Source organism: Perissodus microlepis, chromosome 23 (genome assembly GCF_051167445.1).
Source record: "Perissodus microlepis isolate ML-2025 ecotype Zambia chromosome 23, ASM5116744v1, whole genome shotgun sequence".
NCBI lineage: Eukaryota > Metazoa > Chordata > Actinopteri > Cichliformes > Cichlidae > Perissodus > Perissodus microlepis.
The window spans coordinates 24912998-24930932 of record NC_140482.1 but is presented as its reverse complement, the minus strand read 5'-3'; the positions used below and the strand labels follow the sequence as shown (position 1 = coordinate 24930932).

The 17935-nt window shown below is 37.3% G+C and overlaps 1 protein-coding gene across 2 annotated transcripts; it reads right to left on the bottom strand.

The window, feature by feature from the left end:
• Positions 1–817: 817 nt before the first annotated feature.
• Positions 818–12356, bottom strand: LOC146361553 (adenylate cyclase type 8). 2 transcript variants are annotated; one of them, XM_084920706.1, is made up of 23 exons: positions 12096–12356; positions 11392–11580; positions 10884–11123; positions 10081–10309; positions 9782–10003; positions 9449–9609; positions 8668–8779; positions 8315–8442; positions 8084–8242; positions 7691–7925; positions 7407–7595; positions 7186–7286; positions 6281–6482; positions 5369–5470; positions 5142–5269; positions 4977–5058; positions 4700–4858; positions 3609–3755; positions 3426–3518; positions 3204–3318; positions 2464–2588; positions 2292–2390; positions 818–1837 (listed from the first exon to the last, which is right to left on the bottom strand). In XM_084920706.1, the coding sequence occupies exons 1-23, from the start codon at positions 12338–12340 to the stop codon at positions 1655–1657; spliced, it is 3645 nt and encodes a 1214-aa protein (XP_084776832.1). In that variant the 5' UTR covers positions 12341–12356; the 3' UTR covers positions 818–1654. The 2 variants fall into 2 exon arrangements, with proteins under 2 accessions (XP_084776832.1, XP_084776833.1); XM_084920707.1 differs by having other exon boundaries at positions 9449–9579; positions 9854–10003.
• Positions 12357–17935: the final 5579 nt, after the last annotated feature.

Here is a 17935-nt window from a genome sequence, read left to right as displayed (position 1 = left end):
ACAAGACTTCTGGAACAATGTCTATTGGACAGACAAGACCAAAGTGGAGATGTCTGGTCGTAATGCACAAAACCAAACACAGCGTTTCAGCACAAACACTTCATACTAACCATGAGCAATTGGTCTTGTGGTTTTGCAACAGGACTCGGGCAGTTGCCGAGTCAACCGTGAATTTGAACATGAAATCTGTACCAGTGAATTCTAGAGTCAGGTGTAACTCTGTGTCCAAAACTTGGACCTGTTGGTCATACTGCAGGACATACATGTCATACTGTAATATGTCATTTGTTGTTATTCACCTGAGTCGTAGTTGCCCCTGTAAGGTCCAGATTACTTATATAATGTTCTGGTATATTAACCTTTGAATTAACGCAGCATCCACTTTCCTTTTCCTGTGACTTTTACTTTCAGCAATCACAAGAGTCATAAGATTGAGCCCTGAGGTACATTTAACACAGGCTTCACATAAGATTAGACTTACATCATCCTAATCTAGTTATGAAAAGAACAACAACCACCCTGTTAGTAGTTACACCTAAGCTTGGAGCTGGATTTACTAAAAGAAAAGTTTCAGTGTTTTTAGAAATGAAAAATCTACTCAAGTTTAAAGGTAAACACATGTGAAATTAGCAATTTCTCTTTTCCTGTTTATTTTATTAGAATAACAAAATAGTGTCATTAACAGCTGTCAAATATTAGGCAGATCTTTAATGTAAATTAGCCACAATATAAGAGTGCTCAAACATTTAACCATAAAAAAACACTGCAAAGGACAAACCCACGTTTATTTTTCCTTTTTATTTATTTATTTTTTAAATCAACACTTTTTACAGACACACTTTGTCCTCTGTAGACAAACAAAGTCCTGTCACAGCTTAATGTGTCTCTTATATATCCACAAATCTAAAATATCTAAATGTAAAGTGCTTTGATCCCGAAATGTTTTTGGTCCTGCACTCGGCTCCATCTGGTGGTCAGATGAAGTTATGACAATTTTTAAAAAATTGCTAGAAGAGTTTGAAACCTTTAACAGCAAGAATAAAAACACAGTAAATAAATGCTTAATATAAGAAATATAAGAAAATTCTTCACACTTTGATCAAATCTTTTTACAAATATGTTTTGTAAAAAGTTACATGTTGTGTTAAAAATGTAACTATAATCTTGTATTGACTTAAAACCCATAGTTTCATATGAGGAAATCAGACCTACACAAACACATAAAATAAAACATGAATGTTTTTCTGCATCAAAGTCTTGGCAGAATGACGAGTCTTATAAAGGAAGGCTGCTTGAATATCCAGAATAAACCTTCAGGAATCCCCTTAGAAACCAGAGTAACAGACACATGAGAGGTCCCCTGAGAATCTGTCTACTTTTAAACTTTCCTTCAGTGTCTCAGTGATTAGTGATGTTTAATCTGCACATCCATGATTCCATGTTGTTAGCTTTGCTCCGCAAAGCACCACAGGAGCTGTTTGTTCCAAAACACAGAGCAAAAGTACAACAATCCATCACCATCATTACTGATCTTTCCTTTACTTTAAGACGATGTAGATGAATGTTCAAACTCCTTACCCCCTTCAACATTTCAGCTTTCACAAATGTTGACAGTTTTACCTTTTACCCTCAAAACCAAACCTTTTTTTCCTCCTCACGACGCCTCCACCAGGTGGAAGCCTCCGTTCTCCTCCCTCATCTTCTCCCTTTTCTGGGCTTGAACCAAACTGTAGACCACAGCTCCCAGTGTGTTCCTATTGAGGCTGAAGCCCCGCCCCCCACCACGCTCTATGAAACTGGATCGCTCCTCCCGACTGCTCACGAAGTATGTTCGAACCTGAAGGGAAAACGCTTTGATCAGTGGTGTGTACAGTTTATGTAACTAATACATTAAACACGATATTTTTCTTATCTGAAATATTTTTCTCATGTTTATGAAAAGTTCTGTTTATATTTTTGGGGTAAAAATGTATAAAAATGATCTCCTTGTGTTAGGCAAATTTTACAAAAATGTATGACACACTTTTCCTGCACAATTGTGTCATGCACTTTCTCATCATTTTGACTTCTTTTGATTTGTATATGAGAAAAATTCCTAATTTTTTGTCATACTCTTGATATATACTTTTTTTGTTTAAAAGTTAAAATGCAGTTTTTTTATTTTATGTTACGTTATGTTAATTTTATGTTAAATGTAACTATTTTCAAACTCATTTGTTCATACCTGCACCTAAATCTCATAGTTTAGATCTTTAGGTCATGTGTGTGGTCACATGATGATGATGGCTCACCTTTCCGTGGCGTTCACTAATCCCTTTGAGATAAACGTCCCCTCTGAGCTGCCTCAGAAAGCCTCGTTCAACCAGAATAGAGCTGGTGTGTTCTGAGACCTAAACATAAAGGAGAACCTTTAAAAACCTGTTGAAGTGATGACCTCATGTTTCTGCAAACAGGTGAGCTCACCTGTATCCGCCCGCTCACACCGGTGCTCTCCATCCTGCTCGCCATGTTCACCGTCATCCCCCAGATGTCGTACTGAGGTTTGGTGGCTCCAATCACACCTGCTATCACCGGTCCGTGAGCCACACCTCGAAGTGATGTTAGAGGTCAAAGGTCATGGAGTGTTTAAATAATACACAATAATAATAAGGGAAAAAGATACACTTCATATTTTTTTTTTAATTTTTGCTAAAGCTTTTAAAAATATAATAATAATAATGAAAATAATAATATTACATTAAACTTTGTTTAAAAATTATTTTCTAGACATGTTTGTAATTTTGTAATTCTTTTAAAAAGTTCATTATTCAAAAACACTATATTAAAATATTTGTTACTGTTTACCAATGATTCATTTAAAAATATATAAAGAAGAATGATTTTTAAAGAATCTATTTCAAAGAATTTTAAAGAATGATTTTTCATAGATAAAATAAAAAGAAGTAAATACATTTGTGAAATTTTTCATTTTTAAATTTCTGATGTTTTTATGATTCCCATTCTTGATGAAAATCTTTCGCCTTTACACCTAAACTACTGGTTTAACTGTTTGTTTAAAACTGTCAAATTCTCCCTCTAAACTCTTTCTAACTCATGAAAATGTAGAGATTTTTATTTTTTTCTTTGAGTACTAAAGTGGTATTTATGTGTGTGTGTGTGTGTGTGTGTGTGTGTGTGTGTGTGTGTGTGTGTGTGGTACTTACCAACACGGAGCTGGAAGTTGTTTCCTGTCTGTGTGTTGATGTGTTTGAGAGTTTCCTGCATAGCAAGTGCGAACAGGACCAACTCACTGAGGTGATTCCAGCCATCCTCACAATCCTGAACACACACATGCACGTCTGAATGAAGTGTGTATGGACATCAGAGCCTTTGACAAGAGGCTCAGAGGGAGCATTTAAGTGTTGTGATGTAACAGCAGGACTCACCTGCCTGTCAGGTGAGAGGCCTGAAGCTGCCATGTAGCAGCTGCCAGTGGTTTTGATCTTCTCCACCTGCTGAAAGTAGCATTCATCCAGCAGCTACCAACACACAAACACAAAGGTAAAAAATACTACATTTAATAAAGTTTACAAAACATATCTCGTTTGTGTGTGTGTGTGATTTATGACCTCATCAAAGTCGCTGATGACGTGGTTAAGGAGGCGGAGACACTCAACATGCTGATGAAGGACCTCCTTTTCCTCGTAGAAGTCGGAGAATCCGGGCAGAGAGGCAAACAGCACGCCCACTCGCTCATACGACTGTGAGTACAACTCCTGATAACACACACACACACACACAGACACACACACACACACACACACACACACACACACACACACACACACACACACACACACACACACACACACACTTTAATGCTCTGTTAATATGACTCATACTAATAGAATAAGTAAATATCGATTATTGATCAGGCCTACTGGTCATGAGGTCTGAGGGCATATGATGATGTCACACCTTGCATTTAAAGATGAGAAACAATTATACAAAAACTTGAAAAAGCCACAAAAGACTCAAAAAATGTGCAAATGGCCACAAAATATTATCTAAACCACTTCCAATTCTTACAAGGTCTCAGCTGTTCTATACAGTAATTTTTATATATATTTTTATATATTTATAATAAATATAACTGTATGAGTGTTGTTTGTTTTTAATTTTAATTTTTTTAGAAATCACCTGCTTAAATTTTATCAAGGCTGAAAGTCTGGAGGAGTGGATGACAGGTGGATGATGACATAGGAGGTTATACATCTGAGCTACAGGACAGTGTTTGAACTGATTTGTGTAATTTGGTAATATACAGTGATATTTTCCCTTCTTTTTGGACCTTTTTTCGGAACACTTTAATACAATTATCTGACCAATAATATGTCTGCTGCATGGTTACTTGCACTCATAAATCACTCAAGAAGTCTGTGCTCCTGTTTTGCTGAAGGAAGTCTAGGATTTTTTTTACACACTGATTAACAGTTATCTGTGTCTGTGTAATGATCCCAGTAGTCCTGTGATGCTCCCATGGCCAGAGCATGATAATGAAGTTAGCTTTGATTAACTGATAACTTAGTTATCCTCTCTCATAAAGATATGGTCACTTCTGACTAGAAAAAACTAAATGACAGTGACCAGAATGCTAATGCTGAAGCTCCAAAACTCAATAGGAAATCAAGTTGGCTGCTATGTGAAAGGCATCAGGTACCTCATCATTGCGGTCTCTCTCCAAGAAGTGCTGGGCAACATGTGCGGGCAGGATATTGAGCAGCAGACACTCATTGTGCTCCCGCTGCTCCTTCATGTCCTCCACCTCCTTCTTTGCCTGAAGGCCCCAGAGGAAGTCCAGCCGTGCTGTCGCCTCCAGCTACCAGTGAAGAAATGGAAGAGGGAAGTGGTGGATATTAGCATACTGAATTCATATCAGGGTTATCATTGTTTGCTTGATAGCAATAAAAGCTGGTAGCGTGTTTAACAGAATCCACCTGTCTGCTGTTGAAGAGGACAGCCACCACAAACATCAGCATAAGAACAACACAGACTCCATTCCTGCACAAGTGATGAGACCTGACAACAACAGAGGAGACCACATTTTATTTTCCACACCTTTACACAAAAACACAGGAACATGACCTGAATGGAACTTGTACCTGTAATTCTTGATTATGTAGGTGTAGAGGGCAGCAAACAGCAGTAGAACGGCCAGCTGCAACACGCAGCTCAGTCTGAGGAACACGGCACAGGTAACCATAGCAACCACGCCACTTAGAACCATGTACTGTACACAGAAAGGCCAGTGATAATTTTAGAAATGGTTACTGACTAATCAAAACAATGTCATCATGATTCTGAGCTCATGTGATGTTTGAGTGTTCACCTCTGGATATGTGCAAATGTTGATATCGGTCCAAGCTGAGGGAGGCGGAGCCAGCAGGGAGTCCCTGTTGCTGATGTCAGTTTCTGATGAATCACACCACAGCTAGTGGAAGCAAGCAAGAAGCTTTCTAACAAGTTATTTTGTACTAAGTTCTTTGTACTAAAGCCTTTCAGTAAGTTGCTGGAAGAAGCTATTATTCCCACTGAGGTTTTTAAAAATGTTTAACATAGAAGGTTGGTTGTCAGTATATGGGAAATCGTAATAGACAATAAGATGTGCACGTTATTGCAGGTGAATCATTACTTTTTGGCACAAAATACCAAGAAACTAAACTAAAACACTAGCAATGCAAAAAATGGAGGGACTTCTTGAAATGCTTCAAACAAACATTCCCATTGTTGTAAGAAACATTTTAATTTTATCTTATGTTGCTGTTAACACTGTTCCAGTGCAACTAAAGAATGTGTAAATACACATTTTTAGTTGTTGAAACGACAATACTGTCAAAGTGATGGTAATTTCACATTTCGTTTACAGAGAACACATTTTTGCAAAACTTTAGAAATTTATGGTGATTACAATCAATACTCTTGATACTCTTTTATACTGATGGAGACTCATCATCAAATAGTAATCCTCACACTGTGTTGTGTCAACATTGCTGCTTAAAATGTAAAACAATATTTTTGGAGAATTCATTTTCCCCCAAATTGCTTCATTCTTTGCATTTCCTTCCAGCATTCACATCAGCAGCTGTTACAGAAGTGATGCTGAGGCGAACAATGATGTTCTTTTAATCGATTTTAATATGTTAGCTTGTTTGGTTTTCAAATCTTTTCTTCTGATCGTTCGGTATTTATGACCTATAACATATCTTAGTTGTTGATTTGATAAAAACAATATCAGACTTACAATGTCTGCAGAGGCGATTCCAAAGTTGACAGTGATGGCAGTGAGTGTGAGCAGCATGCGGGCACTCTTGTTTTCATGAACCCAACAGCAGATTGACTGGAGGGGAGCAGGACAATGCTTAAATTCCTCCCCCAGAGTCAGCAGCAGGAGCAGGAAGTAAATGGCGCCACTGACCACAAACTGAACGACCATTGGACACAATCTGTGGGAACAAAAAGTTACTAAACACACACATGTCAGCTGTTATAGAAGTTCCGGTCAGCATGAACAAGATGTTTCCTCTCCTTGTATAACATTTATAATATTTTTAAGGGGAAAACGAATTTGTTTCATCTTTAGCTTCATTTATCTCTAAGCATGACCAGATAAATTATTATATCGAGCCAAAAAGTGCAGAGAAACAACTGGTACCTGGTCCTATGAAGATGATTTTCTCTTTTAGATGTGAGGGCTGTTAAAATAATATCTATTAATATAAAAAACAAAAAAGCATTTGCAGAAGCTTGTTTTTGTACTGTTACATTTTGGTGCTGAAAAGATCACAAAGTCTTATATATTCAATACATATTTAATTACAGCTGCTCATTAACACAAATATCTAATCTCATGGCAGCAATTTAATGTATTTGGCATGTAGACACGGTCAAGATAAAGGTCAGAATGGAAAAAGGTGATTTCAGTGACTCTGAACGTGTTACAGTAGAAAGTAACACTAGTTGAAATATGATCAGGACCAATAGCAGTGTCTTCAGTTTTATCTGAAGAATAAATACAAATTCTATGGTTTTGTTTTGTTTTGTTTTGTTTTTTATAACATGTTAAGCTTATGTTTTTCCAATTGTTGGATAATTGAACAAACATCATTTACAATTATTTACATCATTTAACAAAAGGAAAATCTATACCTTGGGGCTGGGATTAGCACCTGGACTGTCATTAAAAGCAGCAGCAGAATGAAGGAGCAAACCATGTTAGATTTGAAGAGTTCGTCTCTCATCTGAGAATACTGAGAGACAAACATTTTATTAATGACTGTTTTCAAGGTGCCAGTTTCACCCCCCCTCCCCCCCCCCCCCCCCCCCCCCCCCCAAAAAAAAACTACTAAGAAAAAAAATTCTCGTGTTACCTTTCCCTCCACATGGGAGTCCTTAAACACCTGAGTAAAGGTGGTGATGTGCTCCTTCCTCATTCGCTCACTGCTGCGCACCTCCATGGCCTGGCGAATCCTCTTGTTCACCTCCCGTGTTCCTGAGCGCTGAGCTGCGATATGATTGGGCAGCTGGGTCAGTGAACCATTGGTAAAAGTAGCAAGGATCTGTGAACCAACAAAGAATACAACAAAAGGTCAAAGGTTATTGAAATTCAATCAGAAAAGTACTAATGGACTTTGAATCTGTCTCCTGCACTCACAAAATTCTTTCCTAGGATGTCTCCAAATGGCAGCTCAGCACTCCACGTTGTTATCTCGTCATAACTGGGGCGCCTTGCTTTAGGCGGCTCCACATCTTCCTTCGATGCCGGACGGACCAGGTATGTGTCGATGTTGTGTTTCCGTAGAAACTCGCTACGGTCCTGGCCATGTCCCGCCTCCGTCTCATAGATCCCACCCAGACAGTCCAGAGTGGCCTGGGAGATGTGAACCTGACTGAAAGGAGATGAAAATGTACAACGGTGTTACATGAACACATCACAAAAATCTTCTGTATTTTAATCATTAAGATTAACTTTATGGGATGACACCTATAGCAAACTGCAGTTTGGCAATTAAGTAATAAGGGTTTATTATGTATTAATTTGTCTTACCCAGGCACTCCTGCAGCCTCCAAACTGTTGGCGACATCCACGTCCCAGCTCCAGATGTCAAACTGCCACTTCTGAAGACCCAAAACACCACAAAGGACGGAGCCAGAGTGGACGCCTATTCGCATGTCCACCTCCTGCTGGAGCTCCCGACGAACGTAACTAAAATGAAATACACCTATGAAGTTTTGTGGAAACAGCTGTAGGGATGTGTTAGCCACAGATGATTGGTACCGTATAGTGTTGATCATACTGAGGCCCATCTCCACACAGCAGCGGGCATGTCCTCTCTGAGGCTCTGGGACTCCTGATACGCAGTAATAACAGTCACCCAGAATCTTAATGCGCAAACACTGGTGCTCCTGTACTCAAACACAGGGGAAAAAAGAAAAACTGTGGCCTTGTACATTTAAAAAACACTAAATAAATAAATAAATGGCAAAAGCCAAATAAAGATTAAATTCAAATGAAAAAACTTTATACAAAACTTAACAAAAGAACCCCTAGTAGAATAACAAATACACCAATCCTTTAACTAGTACAAACACATAAAACAGGAGCTGATGCAGTTGACAAGGTGATCTGACCTCAGCCAGCCTGTCGAAGCGACCAAAGAGTTCATTGAGGGTTTTAACGAGATCCTGAGCCGAAAGAATCAATGACAGCGATGTGAAGCCGATGATGTCTGCAAACAGGATGCTGTGGAGAGGCAAAATTCTCATCATGAGAATATCATTTTAATCCCACTGAAACCAATGTAAAACCACTACTGCAATACATTTTTGGCTAAATGACCTTTACATATTCTTTATTCACCCTCTACATTTTTAACTTTACAATCTGTAATGAAATCATCGAAATAATTTATAAAACCACTAACAATACCTGTTCAGTCTTATTTTACATTAGATGAAAACTAAAAACTTCTTTAAGAAATTATGCCTTTGCATTATTACTGGTGTTGTTGCAGAACAAAAAAATCACACCTGCTGGCTGTTCAAGCGTTAATTAATTTTGGGGGCATTTTTTTTTTTTTTTTTAAAAAGTAGATGGAAAGATGGGACAATGCAGGAAGACACTCAGCAAAGGTCCATGAGTTGGACTGCGTTATAGCTGTGTGGTATGTGGTTGGCTCCACAATTAGTAAGCTAAACTAGAGCCTAAAGTTAGAGGTTTTTGATACAAAACTCTGTGGTCAAAGGTTAACTGCTCATTTGACTGCCATAACTAGTCATTTCAGTCGATACAATAACTATAGTAGAGTTGTTAGTCTGTTGAAGCTCCTCAAAGTTCTTCATTCTTTTAAAACTACATTTATAGCATGTGTGTCCAGCTGGCTCTTCATCATAAATAAGTGGGTTGTATTACCTGACATCCTTGTAATGGTGAATGTAGATCTTGTGCAACTGCTGAGGCAGCAGATAATCTTCCATGACGGCCATGTCACCAATCATCTCCAGAACCAGAAATCGAGGTAGGATTGACATCACCAGGCGTTCCTGACAGCACAAAGACGCACGCATCATTAGCTTTAGGATATATGAGGTCCAGACATATCCCAAATACTTTGTTTCACATGACTTGCTACCTAGCTGTTTCTTAGTTAAACATCTTGTTACGTTGGTCAGAAAAATGATGATTTGACTTTATGCTGATAACTGAGATCATTAATAAATAGATGAATAGGTTGACCACATTTACAAATGATCCTAATACTTCTTCCACTTCAATAGGGACACAAAAAATTAGGGAACCCTTAAATATCATCCTCACTTGTCTGTTGTTCTCCCTCTCTAGTCTGACTCGTCCTTCGATACAGCGCCTGGTCTCCAGGAAAGACTGTCTCTGAGTCCAATCAGACAGGTAGTGAATGAACAGACCCGCAGTGTTCATAGCCAGATACAGCAGAGCCTTGGACAACACCTACACATGTACAACCAAACAGTTTAACGCCTGCACAATGACAGAAAGCAGCCAATAAAATGTAGCAATTTTGTTACCTTTCTGATGAAGCTGTGGTCATTATAGTGACAGCAGAAATCCACCAGGAGGTGCAGAGTGGAGGTGGTTCCCCCCGCAATGATGGACCAGAGGAGGGGGAGGGGCAGGAGGGTGTAAGTGGAGAAAAGCGTGAAGAAGACATACCAAGAGTGATCGCTCTCCGCCCAACTGAAAACACCAACCAGCACTTGGAAGGTCTGAGACAGCCAGCTGACCACTGACAGATACCTGAGGTAGATTTAAAGGAAGAACAGGTCACTGTCTTCAAATTTTTAAGTGAAACATTTTCAGAATAAGACTCTGGAAAACTGAAGAATTTTAGAGGTTCCTTTGGCTTCTGAAGTCATAGCTCTTCTTTCCTTTTCTGGAGAGAATAACAAACGTTCTTCCAAAAGAATTTATGACATCTTACAGCTTTCAATGTCAGGAATTTGTCTTAGAAAATCACTTCTGTGTTGGTAAATGCAGTCAAGCAGTCACATTGACTTATCTGTGGTTTAAAATTTGAGCTACTGTTTAGATCCTGCTGGTAGGATGAAACGTCATCTGCATATAACTTGATATTTATCTTAAAGAAAACTAAACATGCCCTCTGCAGTGCAGTGCTTCTTTCCTAATAATAGCCAAATAAATAAACAAATAAATCCATATTGTTTCGCACATCAAGGTACTATAATATTAGCGACAGATTACATTAAAAGACAAGGTAACTTAGTTCATGTGGGATGTCGCTAAGTTGGCACAGAGATCCTTATAAGGAGCCCTCCCACATAGCAAGCAGGTCTGCTACATCCCAGTGTACCTAAGCCACTGAGGTGATGACAAGACTTCCTTTCTGGTCAGAACCACCAGGCAGATTCCTATCCACAAGACTACAGACAGACCGGTAAGCGAATCACAGGCCATGCCCCACCAGCCCAGCGGCCATGTTAGCAATGAGACAAGAAGGCGGGTCAGGATGTCAACAACAACAGTGACGACCAGTGAGGTTCTTCTCTGAGCCGAGGAGAACTGCTGGTAGAGCTGCTCCAAGTCTGCAGACCTGAAGAGGTTATAAGCGTCAGCATTACTTATTTTTATACCATTGACAATAAGCAACAACATAGTCACTAAGACACCTGAATAAATAAACTAGACAAGTAAAGATTTGTGATTAAATATGTAAAAAATTCTAAATACTATCAAAGTTTATGCTACAAAGCATATTTAAACAAAGATCATTAATTTTATGACTGTATCATAATTGTTATTATACAGCTAATAATTGTATGTTTTTTTTAAAGGTAGAATGTCCATTTGAATGTCTTTACTTGAATTTGTGCTGCAGTGTGGGGATGAAGACGCCTCGCACCGTCCACCCAGATGACACAAAGAAGTCAGCATCACTGAGTGGGTCGTGTTTGCTCTGTGTTGCTGTGGTGACTGTTGGGTGAATGCGAGCTGCTGACGAACGGCGCTTCTGCCAAAATACTCCACGAGACGCTTTATTGCGGATCTGCCTGCAAGACAACACAGACCGAAGAACTTGTGTAATACTTCAAGTTTGATTTAAGAGAATAGACAAAAAAATTATGTGAAAAACGTTTTCTTTTTTTTGTTAAATGTTCTTAATTCAGTAACTTGTAAATTGTTTTGGATAAGGATAACCTGTATTAATGATTAAGATGCCGACAGTTCATACATTTATTAAGGTTATTCAATCAATTCAATCATGAAATTACTATGAATCAATGTATTTTTAATAAACACATAAATTATTCTGGAAGGAATGTAAAGTAACACTTTAAATAACTTTAGGATTACATTAATTTGTACATTAATCAGGAAAAATTCACATTTTAGGAGTTAACTAATATGTTTATAGTTAATTAATGATCAAGAAAAAAGTAATCAGGAATGTTATTTCAAGGTTTTAATTGAGATCATTTGCAATTTCGTCAGGATGAAGTTAACCTTAATACCAACGTTTATTATAGTTAAAGTTCAGTTAACTCAGAAATCAGTTTCTTTCTACCTGTTGATGTCCGCGATGTAGGCATCGGTGACTTTGATACGGTGCTTGCCTCGCTCCAGACCCCCAGCGAGCCTCAGTGTGTACAGGTTGTGCTGGTCAATGATGTGCCTGACGGCGTTCTGCCACAGCAGCTGCTTCCTGCGCAGGTTGGAGGTGGGGCTTATCCCAGTGCTAAAGGTGATGTCGCTAGTCTGCCGCGCTGCCTCACAGTCACCATTTAACAGCTCGCTGCAATCTTCACCCATGGTTACAGAGTTGTAAGGCCTGGCTCTTCTGTGAGCTGATTGGTGTCAAACAGATTTACATCAGTGATAACAGCAGCAAAAATGTTCTGTCTTTCAGTGTTGAGAAAACATCCAGGCTCCCGTACACAGGGCTGAAAACAAGCTAGAAGAAGCACTTAGAAAAAAAGTGGCACCAGTAATGATGATTTGTCATTAAAATCCATTTTACACAAAATAATTGCCTAAGGAGTGTTACTCAGTAAATACAACAACCTTAAATTACATCAGTGCATTTAACATTATGTATATATATATTTTTGAAGTTTGTTAACTGCATTGAATAATGCACACTGAAGAGTATAGTTGTGTAAATGTGTTTCACTAAGTAATTGTGATCCTTCATTCAGTTTGGGTGTGTGCAGATTTGGCTTTTGTGGGCGTGTAACATGATTTCCAGTGTAAAAGTCACTGTGACTAGTTTTGTTCAGGCTTGTGCTTAAAATGTTAATAAAATCAGATTTCCTGTACTTGTGCAGTACATGGGACAATTTTAATTTCTAGTAAATAACATATTTTTTTATAGCAGCTGGTGTTGATGGTGATGATTTGAAGTTTGTCCAAGTGATGAAGTCCACTCAGGTTTTAGTTACAATCACTGAATAAGGTGTTTATCTGATATATGAGTGCAAATACCCTCCAAATGATAATGTAACATATTTGGATTTCCTCTAAGACCAGTTTGTAAAGACAACCAGTTTTGTTTTTGTTTTGTTTTTTGTAATGACAACTTACTAAATTTTACAGTGTGGTGGAATTGAACCCAAACATGGGATAAAAGGAGGGATACAGTTTGGACAAGCTAGCCACTTCATAGCTTTTCAGTTTTTACACTTATCAGTCTTTTGACCCTTTGAGGTCCACACCAAGAAAAAAGCAATGGAAAAATTTTTTGTTTGCATTTCTTATTGACTTGGGTGAGTAATAACCACAATCAATAATTTTTTTTCAATAGACCCTGTAGTTTTTAAAATATTGATCTCTACCAAATGGTTGAGATGTCCCTTCATGGTAAAAGTATGAAATGTCATGCAAATACAAGTACAGTAGATAATACAGTTGAAAAAACCAAATAAAGGGCCAAATTATAATTAAATTAAAAACAAAAACTATCCAGGGCATTGGATACAATTTATTTCTAGTAGCATGCCAGTGAACATTGCTGGTTTTCATTCCATCAAAGGAAACTATTATATCAAACAACAAAATACATATTTTTTTTAATCTGCAAATGTGAAAAATGTGCAACAGCACAAAATACTCACATTCAGGCCACTTCTGATTGAATGCTACTGTGCAAAATCATTTTTGTTTAAAAAAAAAAAACTAAAGACAGTGCAAATCAATCACATCTGCTTGTAGTTTTGGTCGTTGGGGTCTTAGGGTGTAGCATTTACTCTGTGGTCTTGGAGAGCTGAATCATGGTTGTCCAACTCTAGATGCTGGCTTGTTAACTTGGTTCAGACACAGCCAGGTGTCTGAACCTTTTGAGAGCCATTGGTTTCTGGTCCAGTAGGGCACAGTCCCTCTTGTAGACCAGGTATTCAAGTCAAAGATGTATCCGAACAGTGGAATATGCCATCTCCTTAACTTGTAACTTATAACTTGTCTTATACAGGTGTAATAGCATATCAGAAAGTTTAATTCCTCCCATATGCTAATTATATACAGGGACGAGTGATGGGCATGGAATGGTGATCTTTGCATTGGACTCTTCGCTCCACCGTTTGACCAATGAAAGAGGCATGAACCCACAGGCATTGTTTAGGAGGTTGACACATTTGATGTCAAACCATTTCATTGCAATCAGACCTTCATCAGACCTTGTGGCTTCATATGAAACCATGACCTCAAACACACTGTGGTTGAAGATGGACGGTATCATGAGTATCATGCCACAGGACGTGTGATTTTTAGCCATATAATTGTTTAGCGTCCATATAGTACTTGTTCAACATGAAATTATAATTTTGACAACTTAGTAATATTAATTTACCAGCTACTGTAATTTGGTTAAAAGGTAATCAGTTGTGATATTTGTGATTTCCACATGTTATTCTTGATTTTTACAATATTTACTAATATTAACTCAGAAAGTTACAAAAATGGCTTACTGAGGAAATTATTTCAGCATATTCTTGCTGTGCTAACACTTAATGTGATTTATCAACAGCAATGGATAAACAAAATGGGTCTAGTGGTCTGATTTTATGGCAAATAATCAATTTTAATAACATTTAGGTTATGTTAGCATTAGCACCATAAAGAGACAAATCAACCATTTGGTTGACCACTTTTTTAAAAAAATTATTAAACATTTAATTTCACTTTTTTAATGCTGTCAAGTGACATACATCTGTTTAGTAAGTCCTCTAACACTATCATAAATCAAAAAATTATATCTTCCTACCTTAGTTTCATCAAAAACACTCAAAATATGTTTGATGTTTTTTTTGTTTCTGACTACCTGGTTGGTAGAGGGATAAGAAGAGCCAACCGTTTACATTCACAGTGCCTTCTGGTGGCTTTTTTGGGCATTACAGATGTAAACCAATTGGTAGAAAAGACTCAATAAGGTAGGTCAATTTCAGTGAAAGCCTCAGTTAGATATAGGGCCTGAAAATGTGCTCTACCAATTGGTTGAGCATCATTTATTATATTTTATTGGTTTTATTACATTTTTTGCAGTTACACAAAGGTCATAAACTGTTTTTTTCACAAACTTCTCACTTTAAATGTGAAACACGTGCACAGAAAAACAAAATCAATCAATAAATAATTGCCTAAGGAGTGTTACTCAGTAAATACAACAACCTTAAATTACATCAGTGCATTTAACGTTATGTATATATATATTTTTGAAGTTTGTTAACTGCATTGAATAATGCACACTGAAGAGTATAGTTGTGTAAATGTGTTTCACTAAGTAATTGTGATCCTTCATTCAGTTTGGGTGTGTGCAGATTTGGCTTTTGTGGGCGTGTAACAGATTTCCAGTGTAAAAGTCACTGTGACTAGTTTTGTTCAGGCTTGTGCTTAAAATGTTAATAAAATCAGATTTCCTGTACTTGTGCGGTGTATGGGACAATTTTAATTTCTAGTAAATAACATATTTTTTTATAGAAGCTGGTGTTGATGGTGATGATATGAAGTTTGTCCAAGTGATGAAGTCCACTCAGGTTTTAGTTGCAATCACTGAATAAGGTGTTTATTTGATATATGAGTGCAAATACCCTCCAAATTATAATGTAACATATTTGCATTTCCTCTAAGACCAGTTTTGTTTTTGTTTTAAACAAACAAAATCAATCAATAAATAAAAATATTTGGAAGATAACTAAGATAAAAACCTTCAGGCTATTTGATTTTCAATATTCAACTTACATTTTCAATTTTTCTTTTGACTGTCAAAAGGGAGATATCTACTTAATGTTTATTACTGAAGTGGCTGGTCTGGATTGCATTTAAATGAGTTCCTAATATTTTATACTCCACACTGTAAATGTCATATAGATATGTCAAATATAAAGATTAACAGAAATATTGAAAAAATAAAATAAATCATTGCCAAGTTGTTGTACTGGACAGCATTCAACCTCTCAGGTGTATCTAATAAAGTGGCTGCTGACTATAAATGGTTTCAGGTCACTCAGCCAAAAATCTAAGACGCCTCTCAGTGGCACAGTTGGCTGAACGCAGTCTTGGCCCAGATCAGGTCCAGGTTTCAGGGTTAATCCAATCAGGTAGCAACACACTAACCTGACTGCTGACAGGACATTAAATCTCTATTATCAGATGTCTGAATTGGTAAATGGAAGAAAAATTACTTGTTAGCACTCTAAAATCCGTTCACCTGGACTGGCTATCAGACACTTAATAAAACAACAATATTTACAGTAAGATAAATTTCAGCAAGTGAAGCTTTAAATTTGGGCTTTAGATGCAGGATGTCTGAACATGGGATAAAAAAAGAAAAAAAGGAAAATTATGAGCTTTAAAATAACCTTTACTCAGTTCAAATTGCATTTGATTGCTCTCTTTTCTTATTCTCCTCATAATATGTCAGATAGCTACTATGCCATGTACTAAGCAACTTGTCTGCATAGGTAAGCCAACATTAGCCAGTATAAATTCAGTTTTAAACTGGTCCATAACAAACACAACTTTGACCATCTTTTGATAACTATCCGGTCGTTAAGTCTGACGTCACTAGCCGTATCTGGGCCTAAACTCCGCTGCAGGTCCATATATCAAACGATCACTATGGCATTACTGAGAGTTGAAAAACTGTCTAAAATCTTTCATCTTTAATAAAATGATCAGCATTCTGCTCTACCAGGAGTAACAATTGAGTTTAACATCCAGACATCCATGAAAACGGAATTTATGACATTTAACGGAGTTAGAAGTTAGCAGGAAGTTAGCTCGCTAGCTTCTATCTAAATACAATATAGCATGTCCTGACTGCGGGGTTTTGGAAACAAATTAAAACGTACAGCTCTGCTATCACTTCCAACATAAATGAAGACAGAAAACTAAACAGCAGTGACGTTTGTAGGGTTACTGAAGTTTGGCTAGCTGGTATATAATGATGTGCTACGTGATCGCTAGTGACACAGCTATGTTAGCATAATATAAACAAGCTAACTTTTTTTCCACTCGATAAAAGTTAACGTGAGTGTTCTCGGTGGTCAGGAACAAATGTAATCGCATGGCAGGATGCTATAAAAGGACCAAACTTCAGCCAGGTGAACAACTGAGATAATCCATCCACAATACGAGGTTAGTCATTCATATACTGCTGCATGGGCTGGGCTGTAGTTACATCCTAAGGTTTTAAAAACTGAGCTTAAATAAATGATTTAGGAGCTTTTTGAGATTAAATAGAAGAAAATACAAAACATTAAACATGTTAACAACACAAAAGCCATATTAAATGCAGACTACTTTAGGCCCGTAAGTAGGATTCGTCACTGCATCACTTAACGACCGGATAGTTCATACCAGTCAATTTACATGGTTTTCTGGATCGAACATGATTTTGAGCTCTTTTTTTCTGTGTAATATTAGCATCATTAATATTAGCATGTTAGGGTTAGTGTCACATAGCTAAATCCCATCTTTAGTTGATAAGGTTAACTAATTAATCCAAACTTCTACAGCTGATCTGGAAACTTAGCTGCCATTTTCACTTTATCAGCTAATATTACAAGTAGCCTATTACTGAAATAAATGCTTGTTGGTTAGCTTTCTGGGTTAGCTAGATCCACGATACTAAATAGTGTGTGTCAAATGCAGATTCTGTTGATGTGAGGGAAGCTTTTATCATTTATCAGAGATGTTCCAGACTCCTCTACAAATGAAAGAAAAATATTAACATCTACAATCAATCTAAATCAAGATGAAAACATACATTCATCACAAGAACCATATATGTGAGGAGCAAAGAGGAAACTAATATAGTTTTAACTTATTCTGTCATTGTTTGACCTTTTACTGGAGTTTTTTAAAACTCTGAAGCAACTCCTAAGCTGTTGGAAATAGCTAAAAATGTATTTT

What these genes read in the sequence shown, in the direction of transcription:
- LOC146361553 (XM_084920706.1), bottom strand. Translation starts at nt 12,340, where the DNA reads ATGGGTGAAGATTGCAGCGAGCTGTTAAATGGTGACTGTGAGGCAGCG. An exon ending in ACCACAGCTTCATCAGAAAG is followed by an intron (nt 10,004 to 10,080) that starts GTAACAAAATTG and finishes GTACATGTGTAG; the next exon opens with GTGTTGTCCAAGGCTCTGCT. An exon ending in TCCTCTTCAACAGCAGACAG is followed by an intron (nt 4,859 to 4,976) that starts GTGGATTCTGTT and finishes CTTCACTGGTAG; the next exon opens with CTGGAGGCGACAGCACGGCT.